Raw genomic sequence first — 21644 nt, 5'->3', positions numbered from 1 at the left:
GGGCTCTTGAAAAAAGAGATGAGAGCCTCTGGGAATTATGCCAGGTTGTCTTCACACGCGGACATCCACAGTCAAGGGATGTGTCCAACTTGCACTGACAACAGGCTGCTTTTTTGTGACAGGTGTTCATTAGGGGTAAGGCTATTGTCATGCTGCAATGACTTAGTATCTCAAATTCAGGTGGAGTCAGAGAACTGAGGTGTATTTCCTCAAATAGGGCCTTCTCGAAAAGATAAAGATGTGTTGTAATTACCTTGATTAGGACAGAGACAATTCTCTGTTGTGCTGGATCTCTTGTGCAAATCCCACAGAATAAATAAATAAATGATTTACCCCTAGTAGGCACCTCTGCAGTCAAGTAATTTAACACCCCCCCGACCACTTTATAAGGAAAAATTGTAACAGGCACAATTTAACGCCTGTAACTTTCCGATACAGAATTATGTTTCGGGTTTATACAAACATTGAAATTAGTAGACATTTGTCAAGCCTTGATGTTTTGTTATTGCTAGTAGTTATTATTTGTTTCAGGATTAGCATTTGCATGACCATTATTTCGGGTTGAACCCTGACAAGTTAGCTCTACTGAGAATAAATGAAAAAAAAAAACTGTGATAATTTTCACAATAAACCACAACCAGATTGACATTTTCACCATATTAGATGCCAAATTTTTTATGTATATATGTATGTATGTATATGTGTATGTATGTATGTATATGTATGTATGTATGTATGTATATATATACATATACATATACATACACACCTACCAATCTTCCTTTTCATAAAAACACACCTGGTAGACCTTTGAAATGCAACCCTTCCTCTAATTTTAGCTCAACTACTACAAATGAGTTCTAAATGCCAAAGCAAGGCTCAGACACTCTTTCTTCTCAGGGGCAAAAATGTCAGCTCATCTTTCAGGAATGAGCTAGCCTCGGGGAAAAAAAAGCAAAGGTGAATATCGGCTCCAGGCGGGAGTGGGGGAAAGAAAGTTGCTTCAGCTTTTTGTGCTTGCAGAGCCAATGTAACAGTCATGGTTATTGGGACATATTGATTCCACTAAAGTAAATGAGTTGAAGTAAACAGGGGGTGGAATTTAAGTACCTTGGCAGTCATTCCTTGACAGCCATGGGCTTTTAGCGCTGAGATTCTGGCTGAGCTTGAGACCAGTAATCACGACAACATGGATTTATTGACGCTGCCATAAGAAGGATGGCTACAAAGATTGAGTCATTGGTACAAAAGACATGCATGCGTGTGCTCTCTGTGAAAAGGCAGCCATTAAAGCGTCACTTTTATCAAAAGACCTATTTGAAGCCTCTCAGGACAATTAAAAACACATTAAGCCCCGTCTTTACAGCTGTGTCGCAGTCAGGGGGCCGACTGAGCTAATTCACCACAGCGCGTATGGTGGGAAGCTATCGGTCGATTGCATTGTGTATTGTTCATCACTTCAATGAAAAAGTAAAAGGAGAATGCCACCGCCATTCGCTTTTTTTAGACGCGAAAAGTAAAATCGATTACAATCAGAAATCTTTTTTGGAAGGCCATATGGCTCAGTCCTACTCTTGGTGTTTATTATAGTAACGGAGGTCAGCTATGGGAAGATGAGCTACATCCACTCCATCCATCCTCTGCTCAATAATTAACTATGCTGCCGAGAGATTCTCTCTCATGCCGCTAAGTTATTTTGGGTGATTCTTTGACTGTTGATTTGATCTAATCTATGGATGGAAATGCCTATGCCTAATTGACACCATGTGACAACTTGTGTTCATCTTCACTTTCTATGCTGTTAACAGTTGTGTTGGCGAACACTAGCAGAGGCGAGTGCATTTAAGCCTGCGTTATTGGTTCCGCCGCGGGGTGGTCACGCACGTGTCTTTCTGCGTCGCTTTGGTTTATTGGTGCGGAAGGGCTTCAGTCAACAAGAGCATGAGGAGGCTGTCCCTGAGGACGCATAAGCGCTCCAATAACTGCCTCCGTACACAAGACAAGGTCCCGATTGTGGCTTCCTCTTCAGCCCTTTATAAAACGCCCACGTCCTCGCTTCTGCGGCCGTGCGGCGCTCTGATGATTTGTATGATGTTTCCCCCCACCCCCTTTGAAATGAAGGAGAGTCAGAGGTTGGTTTGTGATGTAATGAAGGATCCAATTAAATAGAAGTACAGCAACAGAGCGCCCAGTCGTGGTTGTGTTCAAAGCGCAACAAGAAGGAGGGGTGAGGCAACACATGAAGACAGGAGGACGTTTAGTGAAGGACAGGGGGGAATAAACGAGTGAGGCTCCCTGCCTTGTCTCCTCCCTTCAGTTGAAGACTGCTCCGAGCTCGGTCGTAGCACGCCGCCGCCGCGGCGGCAGCAGCAGCAGCAGCAGCAGCAAGCTCCCCTCCCTCCACACGGTATGCATTTCTCTTATCTGCCTCCGCGAGGGGGCCACGGCCAAAGTAGCAAACAGGAAATAGTGTGGCGGATGCGTGAGACTGTTAGGCACACTTGAGCGTTGCATGCCTAATACTGTGTATTATTATAGAATTGTAGTCTGCCGTTAGACCTTATTTCTGTTATTAGCAAAATGTTGCTTTGTGGCTTTTTGTTATTTTGTAAATAGTTGCTTCATATGCAGAGGATACAGCTTTGGTCGGCAACTGCATTGCATGTGCAGCGATCCTGCTGCTGCAAGGTTTCTGACCAATAAATTTAGCTGATCTAGGCTATTGGCAGAAGGGACGTTTCTTAGGTCGCTTGACAGCTGAGGAACCGTTCATCTACAGTACAGTTTTGAAAGAGCCAGACCCAAGCGCCTTCCCAAAATGACCCAGAACTGTTGCTATATTTTGGAAGTGCTTTTTTTTTTTTTTTTGTAGTTGTAATTTGAAAAATGCAATAGATTGCGTTTGATCTTCCAGCCTGCGGTTTAGAAGCTTTTTTCCAGGAGGACCTAGTAGAATTGTATTAAATTTAATGGCCCAGGTCTGCGGGCAGAAAACATGCCCCTTCAATGCACTCTCCTCAAGTCCCATGAGGCTTTTGGCGTCAATGAAACAAAAACACCCTTGTAGTGTGTCCAGTTAGAAAAAGCTTGGTTTGTAAATAGGCCAAGTAGCATGTTAGTCTTTCAAGGCTGCTATGATGTCATGTGCTTTGATTTGATGCAATTTGGGTTGCTTCGCTGGAGCCGTCAACTGCTCACTTTTTACATTTTCTTTCACAATTTATAACAGTAAAACATTACCCGCAGGCATATATTCTTTATACTCTACGAAAGGATTACCGGTAATAGAACTGCAGTGTACTGAGCAGTTGTGACCATCTTTGTGCGTACTGTATACGTATGTACACTTGTACAGTATATATTATATTGTCCCCTGGTGGCATAGACGCACGCCCACAGCAAAAGGAGCCACACAATGAATTAAAGCTTGAAATCATGATGCACAAACTGTTATATATTACACCCCTTTGACTATAATAATACAGTAATGTTAAAGTATTACTGTGTACACTTTGTAGTGCTGTTTTACTTATTTAAAATACATAACACATTTTTTGTAGGTGAGGAGCTGGAACAGAAAAGAAGTGATTCTGTTCACTCTTGTTTGCATGATCCCAACCTACACAATTATCCTTGAGTTTTAAGTTGCATGTCCGATATCATTCCTACATCGTCACCATTTTCAACCCTCCAATGTCACAACTAATACCCTCCGGGTCACCTTCACGTTGCGCCCCTGAGCCTAACTCCCCTTGCTAGGATGAAACCAAGTCAGTCGCCGCTTGCTGCGTGAGGCCGCCCACACCATTTACCCCCCCACACTTGTCCCGTTTTAGAAGAGAGACATGCTGAAATGCTATCGTCGAATGAAATGCAGCCGGCGTGGGTAAGAGTGTCAGGTTGAAATCGTCCTTTGCACCACCTCCAGTAATTTCTATTAGAAATGCGGAGAGAGGATGTTTAGTATCACCTTATGGGTTCGGTCTTTATCTTCCCTTTCCGCCATTATGTGTTGAATTTTGTTCATACCTGCTCGCTAGCATCTGTTTAAAAATTAGAAAAATACTAGCCGACTGAATAACTTGAGCCTGAGTATCGTGTTTGCTAGACTGTGGCTGAGGTCCCTACTTGAGCTGACAGATGTGCTAGTTCTTGATGGATCAAGCCAGTGTGACACCAGCGCCTGCTGTAGTTTTCACACTCTGGGAGTGGGAGGCAGCGGGGATGTGAACCAACAGGAAGTAGACATTGGAGGTCTTGGAACAGAAAAATAGGAATGTGTGTGTGTGTGTGTGTGTGTGTGTGTGTGTGTGTTGTGGACTCCTTCAAAGCAATATTTACAGTTATTTTGATTTTCACTTACGCGTGTACCTCTGCACTGTGCCGCGAGTTACTTAGTTATTTTCATTATTAACACATCCAATGCTAGCCAAGTTCAAATTAATTGTATTTATTTTTTCATGACTGTAACCTGACTCAATAGGACATAACACATTTCACAGGTTTCTCAATGGAAATTTTATGCCGTGGCAATTTACATTAGAGGTTGTCTGAGTTCTGTTTAACAAGTGTTGAGGACACACTAGTAATGCTGCAAAGATGCCAGTATTAATCGATTGGCATCTAACAGGTACAGGAAGCTGTTTCTGAATAGAAGTGATGGAAATTAATCAATGAGCACCGTATACCCATCAATGTATTATTTCATTGTCTTCTGAACAAATACTGTAACACGACAGTGATGAAAACGTATTTTATTATTTGACCCACAGTTCACACTTCCTGAACTAGGTGATTTTGTGTGCGAGTTGCCCTTCAGTGGGACAATAATAAAACAGTTGTTTTTATCTTCCTGTTCCCCTGCTACTTAAAAAAAAGATCAGAGGGACTGTAAGCTCTGGGTGATGTTTACACATTACGTAACATGGGATATTTTATACATTGTAAGCAAGCACTCGTCATCCAGAGCGAATGCTGTAGTCACGGCTGTCTTTGAAGAAATCTGTCTTTGAAAAATGCTGTTTGGCATTCTAAAAGAGATGCCATGCCGATCAATCAATCAATCAATCACATTTTATTTATATAGCACTTTTCATACATAAAAATGCAACTCAAAGTGCTTTAAAACATTCAAAGCAAAACCGATCCTCCTCTGGGTAATTATGCATTGTCCCATGTTTTCATTTCCTATATCCACTTTTCCTATATTTATGCTATACACGTTTCCATGAACTATGCTTGAGTCACTTGCACGTCGTTTCACGATGTAGAGGGCGTGGCCATAGCGTAAGCGTTGCCTCTGCGATTCATTTAAAAAATAAATAAATAAATAAATAAAAATCGGCTACGTTGGTGCCATCCCACAAATCTTCCGCCAGTCACTGACAGTTCCTGTAATCCTTTCGCCTTATTGTTCTCTAAGTACCTCTTAAGAGCGCTTGATCCTCTCAGTGAGTGGCTCTAAAAGCTTCGGTCCAATCACATCGTAGCGACTCGGGTGCCGCTTCCTAATTAACGGAGGAATATCCAATCAGTGGATTTGGGAATCCTGACTGTGATCACCAGTTTTCCCACCATGTAGCTGGCAAATTCTTTCTTACAGATATTGGGTCAAAGTGCTGATTCATTAGTGGGAAGTCCATTTGAGATGGGCGTGACCATTGATTCATTCAGGAATTCACTGTATTGAACTTTGAACAAATTGCAAGCTTTGTCACACTAATGGTAGAAAACGTTTTGAAATACTTAATAAGAATCTGCCATTTGAAAAGGGTTATGTGAACTTGTAATCTTCGTTGTATGAGATCCAGGGTCGTGATGAATATATGAATTTAGTACCCATTTCCTCATTACATGGCCATGTCAAAATTATGTCCTGTTTATATTTTATTTGAACTAATGTCAGTGTTTTCCATTTGTTTTGTTTTGTTGTGTGTTTTTTTGGTTGCAATCGTTGGCTGCGGCTTCTCCTCCTGCCGTTGATCACCACTGCACGCAAAATGCCACCGCCGTCATCCGGCCGACAACGCATGGAGGATTCCCTCCCGCTGTTGTGATCTTACTTTCTCCTACACTTGATCCGTCTCTTTCATGTGCCCCATTTTCCCCTTCTGTTGCCCCAACCCCTTCCATCCTGCTTGTGCTTTTTTTCCATTTCACACCTGCTAGCACCCTGCAGAGTTGAGAGAGCTCCATACCACCTCTGGTAAGCCACTGACCTGAGATGTCACGCCGCAACTAATCGCTTGAAGAAAAATAGGAACAATGAACATGTCGTGACACCTGCCTTTACTATGACATCTGACTTTCATCCTGTGTTGTCGGTCTTTACATTGTAGCTCACTTGGAATCTGTAGAACTGCCGTTTATGCTATGTACAGCACTGACAACGTTGTGACAAAGACTATTATTTGTGTAAAAATAGTGAAAAATGTGCACTTAAGCATTTATGGAACAAATAAATTTTCATTAGAAAAAAATGACCATAATTGATGTAATAGATTGTCACATCTAGGTGCATTTCTCTCTCTGCAGCAGCAGCAGCAGCAGCAGCCATAGTGTCCGGTGATGACGCCGTCTTTCTGACACCAGGCAGGATGAGCCAGCGCCAGGTGAAGGAACGGGACAAGGACAAGGACAGGGACAGGGACAAGGACAAGGACAAGGACAAGGAGAGGGAGGCAGGCCTCCAAACACCCAGCCGGGAGCATATTGCTTCTCCGTCTTCTCTCAGCCCGGGCATCACCTACAGCCACGGTACATTAAAATTATATTTAATACGTTTATGTTAACTGTGGCGATCGGGGCGGGAGGGGCTCGGGGGTGGTTAAAAGTTGAAAATGTTTCATGAGGAAGCCATGAGTTAATACATTATTAGTTTTTTATTAAGTATGTTACACTTTTTAGGACTTAATCTGAATTCCCAATAAAATGAATATGTTATGAAACATTGGCTTAATTGTAGTTAAAAAAAAAATTCAACCATTTTGCACATTTTTCCGACATGATTAGCTCATCTGAATCACTCAAATTCAATGGTAGGCCCTTGTAAAAAAAAAATAAAAAAAAAAAAAACTGAAATAGAATAATGTGAATGTGTATGACACAAAAAGTATTTTTTGCAGCTACTGTTATTTTAAATGAAATGAGATGAAATCTGCATCTTACAAATATATAATATATCATAACCTCCTTGGTATATATTAAATCGACATTATATGGCTTGTTTTCATGAGGCACTCATGGTCACTCTTACGTTATCTTCCACATTGCAGAATCTGCAAAATGGCATCTAAACATTGCGTGTGCTTTATTTATGAAGCACGTAACCATAAACAGACCTCAGCTTGGCGGCCAGCTCCGGAGGGTGTGCGCTTGTTTTTTTAACAAAAAAATTAAAACCCTTCTCCAGACACCTAATGCTGAAATGACGACTCATTCAGTCTCCAGTGGTTTTCAGCACCTTTGCCTCTCTGCTGCTCAGTACATTGTGCTCCGCCTTACTTACGAACGTGCCATTTTAAAACCGAATTACATGGATTTATGAAAAAACAAACTAAAAAAAAAAATCTGGTTTGTCCTCTGTGCCTTATTGTTGTGTTAGTGTGCCCTCTTGTGGATTGCAGGTGGTGGTGGCTGTTTTGACTGAAGCATTAGATTTGTAATTGGTCTTAACAGTATTGCAAATAACCTGATATTAAAGTCATGACTTTTCTTTAAAGTATATATAGTAGATTTACGTTTTGTTTTTACTTTTTTAATATATAAGTACAAAAATAAACAATGTTTAATGTTACCTTTAAAATGTAGGGGTTTTTCTTTCACAAAAATATTACAATCTAATACATTAATAGATTATGAAAATGAACTGTTTCATGAATTTGCGTATTCAATAATCTAACAAAAATAAAATGGGTATTATAGTAGCCAAAATATTTACGATTGGACGAAATTTTAGGTTGGAGGTTATATCACATGAATGTCCATTTTTAAAATTAACAATAAAAATAAAATATACTGGAGCATACAATTAGTTTAAAAAATTTTAATGTTGCATTTAAAGGTCATTTTTGTTAGTCACTGGATGAAGAGGATTGTCTCTAAATAAATCATGTTCAGGCTGAATTTCAAACGGAAGCAAACTAGTTTTGTCTTTTCAGGGAGTACAACTTGAAGAAACTTCAATGAAATACCTTCTGGCACACAATAAGTGATGCATTGGATTCGTAATGCAGTCTGGACTTCATTCATGTGAATGACTGCACAATTATATTATTGCACAGTGGAATTGTCGTGCTGTGGCATATGGTGGAAAAGTACATGAGCTACTCAGATGATGTCTTCCAAGTGTCTGAGACAGACTGTGGCGAGTGGGTGTGCAAAATCGTCCGCACATAACTTGTACTGGCGCTGGTGACAGAGAGTCCAGATGCCCCAAAATAATTATTTCGGCGTTCCAAATCGGCTTACTGACTCTTCTATGTAATATTGTGTTAGCATTACAGTATGTTCAAATAGTTTTGAGTCATATGCAGTCGGTACACAAACTGTGCATTATTTGCCCTTTGCAAGTAGCATATTTATGTACTGCCTCCTATATTTCCTTATATAATGGCTCAAGTCAATCACAAAGAGTATCAGGCAGCTTTTACAAAGGTATGGTGTGAAGTTGGCAAAACATGATTTATGCATAATTCACTTTAACATTCAATCAGATTGCTTGTACTCCATTAATATTTTCTTTGCCATGAGGTGGTGACTTCTAAATAAAAACGTCATCTTTGAGAGAGTTGCATTTGAAATGTACAGAGAGAAACAGGAGCCAATTTTCGCATTAATAATGCACACTAAGCATGAATATGAAACCCTAGCAACATATACATTTAAGCCTGAAATTATTCGTACGAAAGATTTCAGGCATGAATGTGTCTCCTCTATTTGCAAGCAAGGATAGGCGTACAGTCATGCATGGCTTGACTGTATATACCTACAGACGTTGAATCTTAGTGGGTTTATGAGAGGATGGAGAAGGACGTAATTCACACAGCATAACGTTCTGTTAGCCATACATGTCCTTTACTTCATGCCCATACCTACTGAAAGTCATTTACTGTTTCATGAGAAAGTAAGATTATTTTGCCGTTTAATCTGCTAAACTCCAGCCGATGATTATTCTGTATACTTTCTATATAAAATCAGCCGACTGATGAATCGGTCGGCCCTAATAACAATAATCATAGTCAGTCTGTCTTCACAGAGGATAGAAAATATTTGCCTGTGAGTATCTTATGTTGTGTCTATATACTTTTCATATTCATTTCTTTTATGAGCATGTTTTTTTCCTACCCCACGGGATAGTTTGGTTAGTGCAGTGACTGAATCATCGGCACTAATCACTTGAGCGTCCTTGGCCCTACTCTCTTTATGACTCATCGAAGCACAAATAAGCGCTGAAAAGGCTGTTTGACATGGCTTTCGAATGTGATTGGGTGGCTGAGGAAAACCCACAGAAAGGGCCGAGGTAAACAGTGACGACGACGACAAAGGCAGCAGAAGATCAGATGGGGTCAGTGCGGATTTAAATTCAGCTTCTGGGATTAGGGCCTGTTAACAGCGCGGTAGTTTGATCGGAAGGCCGGCCTTATCCTCGCCCTCGGCCAATCTCCTCGCAGTGTTGCTTCTCTAACCTACGACCTCATCCAATGAGCGCTCCTAAGAGGGTCTAGGGGTGACTGAGAAGCCAGTGGAAGTCCATTCGACGCTATGATGGAGAGTACACTGGCTGCAGGGACTTGGCTATGCTTGGATGGCCGGAGGCTTGTCTGGGCTGACGGCGTGTGGATCTAAAGTAAGCCAATTTGGAAATTATTCCAACGTTTTGACCTGGCATTAAAGCGAGGTGTGATTATAAAGAGGCTTTCGTTGTTAAGTTGTATACAGTACTTGCCGGTGCGTCTGTGTCCTCTCGTGGTTGTGAATGTTGAGTAGGAGGAGGAGCACTCAATATAATTAATCATCCCATGTTGTCAACCTTGCTATTCTTTGAGTGGAAGTGGACTAGCTGGGGGGGACCACGGTGGGATGACAGTGTTCAAAAAGCTTCTTTGTTCCAAAGCTAATCCCGGGGTTTGACGGTGTCTTGTTGGAGCCTTTTCGATCCACGTGGATGTGGTTACCTGCATGTGACCACTTGTTTTGCTATGTTTTGTCTTACTAAAGCCGCATGGTGTCATTGACTTGTAATCCATTGGTCGCAGTGTCACAGCGAGGTCACTTTTGAGCCTTAAAGCAGCTTAATTTTCCAATAGATCAGTGGATCTACAACTTTTTACTGCAAGCACTATACGTCTACTGCTCTCCAAGCACCACTATAGTGACCGACGTTAGAATACAGTAACTAGTATGCCCAAGTGGTCACTGAAAACAAGCCCCCCCCCCCCTCCCCAACGAGTACATGTAGTATTATTGTAAGCCGTTGTAACATTATGTACTGTACTTAAAAGTTGAATACAACCAAACTGTACTGTACATGAAAAGTACTCTACTGAAGCTGCATTCCAATGTTTGACTGGATTTCATGTTTTAAATGTTGTGCGTTTTATTTGTATTTCATTCAGTGGGTTGTTTTTCCAAGTAGCACTGGACTTAAACATACCATTGCTCTACATCAGTATTGTGACGCACAACACAATAAATCCCATAGTCAAACTACGCGTTACCTTTGCAACAAAACTAACACTCTTTGATTGCCACTTGAATTTTTCCTTGTTTAAGTCTGGGTGTCGTTGGCACATCAGATTACTACAGTACATCTGAATTTATTTGACATTAATGCTACTGGAAAACAATGCAACATCATGTAGATGCTGTCCAACAAATAGTGTGTATTTCCAATATATTTTCATTATTCATGCATTGGACTTAATAAAAAAAAAACCTTTTTGATTACGGTTGTAGTTTGCAGCGTTTGTGCCTTGATTTCCCTGGAGGGTTGTAGTTTAAACTATGATCAGATGTATTAGATCGTGTATATAACACATGTTTTTCTCATCATCTCCACATTTTGTAGAGGTTTTGCATCGGATTAAGCCTTTTTTGCTTTTTTTATCTGTTTGATGGGCAAGAAAACAAGGCAGATAAATGGTAGCCCTCCAAATTAATTGGACATCTCCAGTAGTGAAGCGTTTGACATAAGATAGGCTCTTTTTTCCCCCCAACTTGGATGTAGCTCACCTCCCCATCTAGAGTGGAGTGAGTAGGAGGGGCTGTGAGGTACTTCCAGTGTGCTGCGTGCCTCATTGCTCAGTCGAGTGAGGGCGAGAGAGAGAGAGAGAGAGAGAGGGAGGGAGGGAGGGAGGGAGGGAGGGAGCAGTCAGCTGAGGGAAGCATCGAGGAAATACCGCACTCCACTCTGAGCTCTTTTGCTCTGTCTTCTCTTGTTTTGGTTCACTTGCTTGGCTCGCCGTAGGAGCGCGGGACCCCCCTTTTCAACCTCTACCCTTGGGGTTTCTCAACCACCGCCACCAGCACCCCCCTTACCTTCACGCCCCGCCCGTCCGTCCGCCCGCCGCTCCCTCCCCCGGCTCACCGAGGGATCGCCCGCCAGCCCCCATGATGAAGGAGGAGGGCCTGCTGGGGCGTCGCCGTTTCTCCACGTGCGGCGGCACGGCCTCGCTGCGACCCCCGCACCCGGACGGACGCAAACTCATCCGCAATGCCTCCTTCGGGGGTTATAATGAGCTGTCGCCCATTTCCCTGTCAGGTGGGTGTCGGGAAGGAAGTAGCGGTAGTCAGTCCAACCTTTAGTTGTGCCTTGTGATTGACATGTGTTTGTATTATTCGTGATGCTGAGTCATTAGAGAAGGTGTGACCTGTGTCCCGTAGTTTCCGTTTGGTCAATTTGTGCCTTCCTTTGGTTGGATGTATCCAGTACTATCCATTGAATTAACAGTGTGGACAGTTTGAGGCAAAGTTGCTACTTTATGATCATGTTGACAGTAAACAGGATCTTCGGCTATTGCCATGGCAACACAGGATTACCTTAATGCTGGTGAACCAGCCAGGACACCTTTGACGCCATGTTTGCTTAACTTTGCTGCATGTTAATATGATCTATATTGTTCAGTAGTTTGACTTTGCATTGTTTACGCACTGCCCCAACGGGGTTTGTATTTACAATACCTAAGTGTAAATGTTAACACTATGACATATGAAAATTCCAGAATTTAGGAATACATAGCAAGTATTTATTTGCATACCTCAGATGATGAAAATTGATAATATGAAAAAAAAATTGTACTTTTTGGTCCCAAGGAGAGGTAGTGTCATTTTAAAGTCAGGTTGGATCATTTGATCAGTTTCATCCATGCCACCATTCTTTTATTCGTGACCCTTTGCTTGCCAGCCGGTTTCTCTTTAACTAGCATATCATGCGGCCGCGCGCGTACTTATACTCATCCATCCAGTCTGACTCATTGTTTGTTCCCCAGCCGAAGCTCCATCCTCCGATTTTGAATGGCTAACAGGCACCATTTCTTTTGCGAGACAAACCGCAGACGACAGCTGGTCGCTGTCACTGCTTTGCCCTATTGTTTTGTCTGTGCAAATGCTGTTTTGTTGTACGCGGCCATCGCAGCGATTTCAATTTCTGGGAATGGAGGAATACAGCTGAGGGATGAGGTTTGTGAGTCATGTTTGTTTGTCTGCCGACAGTCTTTGTTGTCCTGGCACTGGCTCAACCCAAAGTTAATGGTCTCACCATTGATCGGTACTAAGGAAGGCTACTTAACCTTTTGATGGGCAACATATAAAATATCATCATATCAAATGGCCCGCATTCATTTCACAAGTTATTTCATGCCGGCTTAGGTTTTCTTTATTTAACGATTTAATCCCCTTCTTTCTGATTCCCACGGATCATTATTTCAGTTTTTCCGTTCATACTTTATTGAAGAAAAATTCAATTTTACGGAGAACACTCAAACAGTTGGTGAAAATCTCACACAAGCCAAATTGGTGCTCCCTAAAAACCTGTTGTTTTCCTCACGGCATTGTCATGCTATAAAGCTTTAATGATAATAGTCTTACCCCGCATTTCGTTCACAATGTCTGAAATGTCCTTCTCACGGCTTTATGCTAGACATCCTAGTGTGATGGTCCTGTGGCAGTATCTACATAGTTACCACCTCACAATGGAGGTGTAGCTCAACATGGGGACGCGCTTTGATGCACTCTTTTGATATCAGTGTGCTCTTTGCATTTTACCATTTTGAATTTGTGTCACTCAAATTTTATAGTTTGCATTTCTATGTTACAGTTCAAAGCAAATGCATTACATGCCCTATCATAGAGACCAGGTTGAAGTGCTTTTATGCAAACTTGTTCAATTTCAGTAATGTTTTCTTTTGGAACAGACCAAATTTAAAATTGTAAACCCAAGTTGTTGGGTTTTTTTTTTTGGTGAAAGAATAATTTTTGAAATTCAACAATTGCAACTTTAGCATTAATCATTTAACTTCAATTTAATTGAGGAGTACTGTGTAGCAAACCACTTTTTTTTTTCTTTTTCTTTTTTTTTTACATTGTATTGAAAGCTGATGTAAAGTAACGCCAATGCGTCAGTATTCATTTCGTGACATACGGTATATCGTTGTGAAAAACACTTATCTCCATTTTTTTTTCATTTGAATTTCATTATATTCTTATTTTTACCTGAATCATGTTTCCGTGTTACAGACATCGCATTAAAGTGAAAATTAAAAAAGTTTCCAAAATTGGAGAAGTGTTTTTCACTGGACAGTGACGATATGTAACATCACAACTCTTGACATTGTGGCTTCTTTGAGAATCATGTGGAAAATCAATGAAGTTGCCGCATAGATCAACAAGACATTCCATTTCCATTGACTACTGTATCTACTCTTTAGGCACACACACACACACCCCCCCCCCCCACACACACACACACACACACACACACACACCTTCTGTTGAGAGAGGTGCATTCATAAAAAGAAATAATAATCAAAACAGCCACGTCAGTAGTGGACACTTGCGCACAACCCTTTTTACCCCAGTGCTTTTTATGTAATATAAGATGCCATATTCAAGAGCCTTGAACCTGAAAATCGTAGTCACTCTTCTACAACAATGAAAGAAGAACATTTTTAGGGTAGCCGAGGCAGCTACAAAAATAATTTGACCTTATCTAAACCCCCTGTGAAAAGTACCAGCAGTGTCGCTCTCCATAATCTCCTTGAAAAGGACAAATACGAGTAAACAAAAGAAAAGCCAGTCAGGCATCTGAGAACACAAAGCTTGTGGCTTTGATTGCAAGTTGATACGTTTGGTGCTTTGCAGCGTACTCGATGGCTTTCTGCCGCACTATTACAAGTGTAAAACTTGAAACCGCCCTGCTCTCTGATGCCCCACTGTGTGCATTCAAATATTGAGGAAGAGGATGCTGAGTCATGCCATCTCAGTGCCTGAATTGCCCTTGACGTGTTTACCGCAGGAGGTTGGCATGGGGATGTGCGTCAAGTGGGCGCAGATGGTCTGGCGGGATCACACATGGACTTAACCCGTGTGAAAGCAAACTTCAATAAGAAGATTTTATTTATGACTTCCTTTTTTTTTTTTCCCATTCAATGCTGGTATCCAACCAGCAGGAATGTTCTACAATAGTAGCTGTCAAACTTTTTACATCAAGTACCACTTGAAAAAAGTGTACCACCATCATAACCAATATGCGTCATACTCTGCGTATTGTTTTTTTCTAGTTGTGGCTGTCCAATCAAAAATAGCTGTGCAATAGACATGCATGCACTTGTGTCACATCTTGAATAACGCTGATGTGTTGATTGACTTTTTCTTCTGTCTTTTCGTCGTAGGTTTCGAGAGAGGCAAGGAGGACCTTTTGTCGTTGCCTTTGAAAGAGGACTCGCTTTCCATATCCAAGAGCAAGGTGCCCGGATACACGCTCAGAACATCAATACAAACATTTTTCAAGGCATTTATCTCATTAGACTGTCCAGTCTTTCCACATGAAATACAGTAGATTGTTTTATCTCCTTTGCGATTATGGAACTTTCTACATTCCTTCCTGTGCTGGCATTTATTTCGGGCCTTATTTAACCCGACTTAATGATCCTTTCTCATCCGCGTCTGTCCCTGGGCTCTAAATGAGTCCCGATTGGCTTGCGTAGCTATCTGCCAGATGCATTCCCACACCTCCAGGAGGTCTTTTATAGGTCTGATTCAGCTTATCGTGTGCTAAGTTTGGGCTACCGTGAAAAGACATTGCTTTACAGATGAAACTTGATTTGACCTTTACTTTGAATTAACATTAGTCACTATTGTTCATTATTATGAATTATGTAAGGTCAAATGTGTATGTCGTGATTGTTATTGTCGCATTATGTGCGTGGAGTAAATTGGTTGATGGAGGTTAACTCAAATACATCTTGACGCTGAACTCATGTTAGATATTAAAGAAAGCAATACATATCCCTATTGTGTGGTCATCTTATTTCATTTGAATAACTCTATATTTATTTGTCGTTTGGCACATTTGCAGTCGGAAACCAAGCTGTACAATGGCTCCGACAAGGACGTGTCCGCGTCTGGAGGCAAGCTCACAAAGAAAGAGTCCCTCAAGGTAAAAACCGCCCCGTAAATCAGCTTACACATTGTTTATCCGGACACACTTTAGACGCCCTTAAGACGTGTGATGTATAGCCTGATAAGCAATGATGTCATTGACACAAAAACATGTTAACACAATTTGTTTCCCCATTATAAGGGCAAATTACTCTTTATTTTAATTGCATTGCATAGCCTGTGGAAAGTGTGATGATGCTGTCTTTAGGTCCAAAAGAAGAACTACAGGGAAGAGAAGAAAAGAGCGACAAAAGAGCTGCTAAGTACCATCACGGATCCTTCTGTCATTGTCATGGCTGACTGGCTGAAGGTAAAAGAGTTGACGTTTTATGCTTCTTTCTTTAATTCAATTCTATTAACAGTTTGAATTAAATGTCAGTGTTGACATAAAACCTCAAGATTTCTGCTCAAAAGTACAAAACAAATGTCAGGAAACCCCTAAAATAGACACATAATTGTAGTCAAATAAGTTATGTTTGATTGGCATTTTAATGTGGGGAATAAACCTGTCACGGTTGCCCGCAGATCCGCGGAACCCTGAAGAGCTGGACCAAGTTGTGGTGCGTGCTGAAACCGGGCGTCCTGCTCATTTACAAGACCCACAAGAACGGCCAATGGGTGGGCACGGTGCTGCTCAACGCCTGCGAGCTCATCGAGCGACCCTCCAAGAAGGACGGCTTCTGCTTCAAGCTCTTTCACCCCCTCGAGCAGTCCATCTGGGCCGTCAAGGTCAGAATCTCCTGAAGCTTTATTCGACTTCATCAGGACCAACACAGCCGTCGGAGCACGGAAGGATCGCCTCAGTATATACAGTTATATTGCTTATACTAATGAAAAGCCCAGCTGACAAAATTGCCTTTTTGGAAATCAAATTTCTTTTTTTTTTTTCTACTGGTATCGGTACTCGCACAATCCTAACAGTTATAAATTGTGACTAGTGTTGTGACACTTTCTATTTTTAGAGGGAAGTCATTCATTGGAATTTTAACTCCCGAGTTGCTTGGTAAAATCCTCCTGACCGAACCATCCAACCATCAGCTAAAATCCAAAATGATCCTTTTAACGATGTGACACATGACAAAGGATGAACCCATAAACCCATCCTGGATTATTACTCGGTCATAATGGCAGGATAAGAATAATGTGAGCGGTTTAAATGCAAAATGTCCTTTTTGCCCAAAAACCAAATCCTTTGTTCCCGTAGATGAATTGAACAGGATGTGAATGTCAAGCGCAAAATTAAGGGAGCGTGTGAAAAAAGAAAGCACACATGCACACACAAAGCATCCAGTCCACTCCAGCCATGATTGTGTTTATAGTGTTTCCTCTTGATTATTGATTACAGCTCTCCACCTCCAAAACAAACACTTGAGCCATGCAAATTTGTGGCCTAGCCTCTTCACACTATCAAAGCATGTGCATTTCCAATTAGTGCGTGTAAATAATTCAAGGTCCTTTCAGGGTCCCAAAGGGGAAGCGGTGGGCTCCATCACTCAGCCATTACCCAGCAGCCACCTCATCTTCCGTGCGGCTTCCGAGTCTGATGGTAAGAGACGAGCTGTCATTCATGCACTTGACATCCATTTCTCTTGTCAGCTGCCTACTGGGTTCACTCACGTCTTTATTGACATACATTCACATGTATAAGACTCTATTAATGTACCGTAGTACATTCACTTACTAGTGCCTCACCGCACATTTTTTTATTTTATTTTTTGTTTGCCTTGTGCTGTGAGCCAAAATTTGAAAAGACGCCAAATGTGCTTGCTTCAAGCTGTTATGGCCATTCCCAGTTGAAGTTGACTGTAAAACTAAACTTCAACAAAGAGAAATACACGTTGTGTACAGTATATAAGCAAACCCATGTCTTTGGAAAGTATGGTGGTAGCCCACCAATGCTAAAATATAACGTCAAATTCCATAGATGTGCTAATGAAACTAGCATGTATAGTTCGGTTGAGAACTGATATTCCCGGGGCGGAAACACAAAACTTCCTATCTACAGGAGTTTCTGATAGAAATTAAATTGTTTTATACAGTACAATACTCTAGAGCACAATTTTTCTTTGTAAAAGGCATGTTACAATTTTTGGGGGGTTAGCGGCTGGAACACAGTAATGGCATTTCCATTATTTGAATGTGAAAAGTTTATTTGACATTCAAGTGCAGTCATGCAATGTGATGTGATAAGTCTCTGTCCGTGGTGCTAGAATATGCAAAGGGAGTTCACACGTTATGTGACTGTCCCTGGTACTGAAACAAGCAGCAAGTCTGCCTAGTTCTGTCAGCGCTGCTAGAACAAGTGAAAAGGGCTGCTGTCACGCCGGGTTCCTGCTAAATCAACGCATCAGGCGTTAATGGTCGAGCTGAGGCTTATTCTGCACAACAAATTGGAAAACAAACTCTTTCTGAGATCGGAACTACAAATACATAACCGAAGTAATGTGTTTCCACAAGTGTGCACACCCTCTTAAATCTGGCGATGTGGCTGTGTTGGGAACCAACCAGTCAAATTCAAACTTCAGTTCATTAAGTTGGAAGGTAAATGCTGAATAGTACAACTTTGAAAGTCTTAAAACTCAGCTTTTACTCAATGGGGACTGAGTACATGTTGCTCTTTTATCATTATTGTCGACTTGTCATACACAGTTGTAAGATTTTGGAGGTGCAGTTTTCCAGACATTTGTGTTTGAATTGCATTTGGGGTTTTTTTTTTTGTTTTTTTAAAGGTCGTTGCTGGATGGATGCCCTGGAACTGGCCCTGAAGTGCTCCAGCCTGCTAAAAAGAACCATGATCCGTGAGGGCAAGGAAGATGTGAGCACGGTGGCATCTGGAGGAGAACATTCCCTTAACTTTTACAGCCTCCTACGTGCCCACAACATGCATGGATTCCAGTAAGTCGAAAAACAAATACCTCAATCTAGGGTTTGGCGATTTCACAATTTTATTTACTAATTCAAGTGCAGTGCTCAGAAAGATTTTTTTATTCAAAGAACAACTTTTAATTCCTACTGAGGCTACATGGGTGAAATCCTTTCACATTGTTTTACGTACAGCAAGAATATAGTCCATGGAAAGCAGTCATGGTGTCAAGCACGCTGAACATTTCCTAAGACATATTGTCCATCTGCTGACGTAATTTAGGGTTGATGCTGATATTTCACAGAACAAAATTCCCAATAATGATTAATCGACTGATTCATTAAAAAAAAAAAAAAAAAACCCCAAAAACGTGTAAAATCAATTATTTTTGCAACAATAAATTACAAGCAGAAAATTTGACTTTTACATTTTTGGGGTTCTTTAGCGATTGCTTAACTTTACAACAGAGAGGAAAATCTGCACAAATCTGCCAATTTTATTTGTTTATTTTTTGTTGGTGGTGTGGAAGTTTTAAAGTCCTCACGATTTTAAAGGAGATGATATCGGCCAATTAATCAGTCGGGTCCTAAAGTTGTATATAATATTTGCTGTGCTTTATATTTCTGCCCAGATTTAACGACAGTGACCATTTGAAAGACCCGGACCTCTACTCCGACAAGTCGGACCGGGAGGGGGAGCCGGACCACGAGGAGTCGGACCCGGAAGGCCTGGAGAAGAGCGATGAGAGCGACAGTGACACATCGGAGCGCCAGGACGACTCTTATGTCGACATGGACCCCAATGAGCATGTGCGGGAAACGTCCTACCTGGAGCAATCTCACGAGGAGCTGGGCGAGGTATCCAGTTTGAATGTGCATTTCCACACTAATACAGCTTTGACAGCTCACTAATCTAACACCCAGCCAGCTAATTAAAGCATTTCAGTCCTCCATACTTTTAATGAAATACTGTAATATTTGATGCGCATAGTGATTATTCCATTCAACTGTCTTGCAGGCAGGGGAGGCCGCCCAGACGGAGACGGTGTCAGAGGAGAACAAGTCCCTGATCTGGACTCTCCTGAAGCAAGTGCGACCGGGAATGGATCTGTCCAAGGTGGTCCTGCCCACATTCATCCTGGAGCCGAGGTCCTTCCTGGATAAACTCTCCGACTACTACTACCATGCCGACTTCCTGTCTGAGTAAGAGCCTCCCTTCCATTCCACTTGTCCGCCATTTCAGAGCTGATTCAAGGCATTTTCGCCAGTACAAAACCTTATCTGGACATTTATAGAGCATTTTATTGAGTTACTTTCCTAACAAACAATGTTGAAAAAGTATCATTTAATGAGCCACTGAGAACGAGAGGCAATCCAGGATATTTATTTCCTGCTGATTTATAGGACAATGATGACTTTTTCTGTATATTTGTATACATTTGTCCAAATTGGAATTTTTTTCGCTTTTTGCGGGATGAAAATTAACTAAGCCCACAGTATTTCTCAGTGGCTCAAATATATTGAATGATGTTTCATTATGCTCTATATTCATAGCTGGTGAGACCTTTTATGTGTGCCATCTTTTATTGTGTTTATTTCCACACTAAGGGCTGCGGTAGAGGAGAACGCCTACAACCGGATGAAGAAAGTGGTCAAGTGGTACATCTCTGGGTTCTATAAAAAGCCCAAGGTGTGGACTCTGAGCACAAACAGTCCACACAGTACCCCCTGCCAATGAAGAATTTGAATAATGTTGTTGTTTTTTTGTGCAAACTTGCTTGTGAACTGGTAGGGCTTGAAGAAGCCTTACAACCCAATTATCGGCGAGACCTGCCGCTGCATGTGGCTCCACCAAAAGACCACCAGCAAGACCTTCTACATTGCAGAACAGGTAACAACAGCAAAAAAATGAATACGATACAGTGGAGCCCACCCCCCCTCATTGAAATAACTTGTATGTGGGATATTGGAACCGCCACGGATCAGATTACATGCAACTTTCTCTGTAAAATTGTAAGAAAAGTGTTTGATATTTCAGGTTTCCCATCACCCCCCCGTGTCAGCCTTTTATGTCAGCAACAGGAAGGATGGATTCTGCCTCAGCGGGAGCATCCTTGCCAAGTCCAAGTTCTATGGTACACGTACAGAGAAATCTTACTATTAAAGCATTATGCCAGTTACCTACGAAATGTCTTTACCATTGCTTTGTTGCTTGTTTTAGGAAACTCCTTGTCGGCCATATTAGACGGCGAAGCTCGCCTCACTTTCCTCAACCGGGGAGAGGACTATGTGATGAACATGCCCTACGCCCACTGTAAAGGTCTGCGTGTGCCCACATTAAATATGTGTCCGTTATTGGTTGCTCGTATCCTTCAGTGCACTTCAAATTTGAATTGCAATGATAATATAATACTGGTCTGAATGGAGACCATTTTCTTGTGCATTTTCTTCACAATATAAAACAGTTCCCAGCTTGCCCGCTAGTGTAACAGTGGGCTGGATCTTGAAAGTGGCAGAAAAACACATTGCATGAGGGTGGTTATTATATAAATGATCTATTATCTATTGGTTTATTAGAAGTGCAGAACAGCTCGTTCACAAACACATTTTCAGAAATAGCAATGCACAGTATGTACCGGCACTTGGTTGTTGAATTTCACACTTGATGCGTTGGCGGCCTCCAGTCCAGTGACCCAACTATTTGTACACAAGTCATTAAAAGGTCAATTTTCCCGTAGTGCATTCCATTTACTTGTCTTTTTTATGACTGATAAATGTGTTTGTGTTTTTGTGTTATGCTAGGCATTTTGTATGGCACCATGACTCTGGAGTTGGGTGGTCAGATCACTATTGCGTGTGAAAAGACAGGCTACAGTTCTCAGCTGGAGTTCAAACTCAAGGTAAGACCGCAGCAGTGGTATCATTTGTTCTCCTTTCTAGATACGTGAACATTTCACGATGCCTTACCACCATGTCCATGATTGTATAAAATTCCACCACCCATGCCTCCACTCCGCAGCACCAATCTTGAAATAGCAGCCGGTATTTAAATCTGGACTAAAGCACCTCACCAGCCTAGTTGTTTTAAGCAGACATATTAGCGAGGAAGACATCAAGTAATGCTT

At 41.6% G+C, this 21644-nt stretch overlaps 1 protein-coding gene across 12 annotated transcripts in view; it reads left to right on the top strand.

Annotated features, from left to right (window-relative positions):
* Positions 1–21644, top strand: part of osbpl8 (oxysterol binding protein-like 8) — a 40447-nt gene that overhangs the window by 11213 nt on the left and 7590 nt on the right. For 3 of the 12 annotated variants that reach the window (XM_086021897.1, XM_086021894.1, XM_086021895.1), the window contains exons 4-19: positions 6169–6205; positions 6532–6756; positions 11468–11761; positions 14889–14962; positions 15575–15655; positions 15866–15967; positions 16183–16386; positions 17119–17203; positions 18387–18552; positions 19152–19377; positions 19538–19722; positions 20128–20209; positions 20312–20410; positions 20558–20654; positions 20741–20839; positions 21322–21419. In XM_086021897.1, the coding sequence (XP_085878023.1) occupies positions 6169–6205; positions 6532–6756; positions 11468–11761; positions 14889–14962; positions 15575–15655; positions 15866–15967; positions 16183–16386; positions 17119–17203; positions 18387–18552; positions 19152–19377; positions 19538–19722; positions 20128–20209; positions 20312–20410; positions 20558–20654; positions 20741–20839; positions 21322–21419 (2154 nt within the window). Of the gene's footprint in view, positions 1–1912; positions 2408–6168; positions 6206–6531; positions 6757–9763; positions 9848–11467; positions 11762–14888; positions 14963–15574; positions 15656–15865; positions 15968–16182; positions 16387–17118; positions 17204–18386; positions 18553–19151; positions 19378–19537; positions 19723–20127; positions 20210–20311; positions 20411–20557; positions 20655–20740; positions 20840–21321; positions 21420–21644 lie in introns of those variants that run through there. The other 9 variants (XM_086021905.1, XM_086021904.1, XM_086021901.1 and 6 more) reach the window with 8 other exon arrangements.

Source organism: Filicampus tigris, chromosome 22 (genome assembly GCF_054856515.1).
Source record: "Filicampus tigris isolate MCC_2025a chromosome 22, RoL_Ftig_1.0, whole genome shotgun sequence".
Taxonomy (NCBI): Eukaryota; Metazoa; Chordata; class Actinopteri; order Syngnathiformes; family Syngnathidae; genus Filicampus; species Filicampus tigris.
The sequence above is the reverse complement of the archived record's forward strand: the minus strand, read 5'-3'. Positions and strand labels throughout refer to the sequence as shown.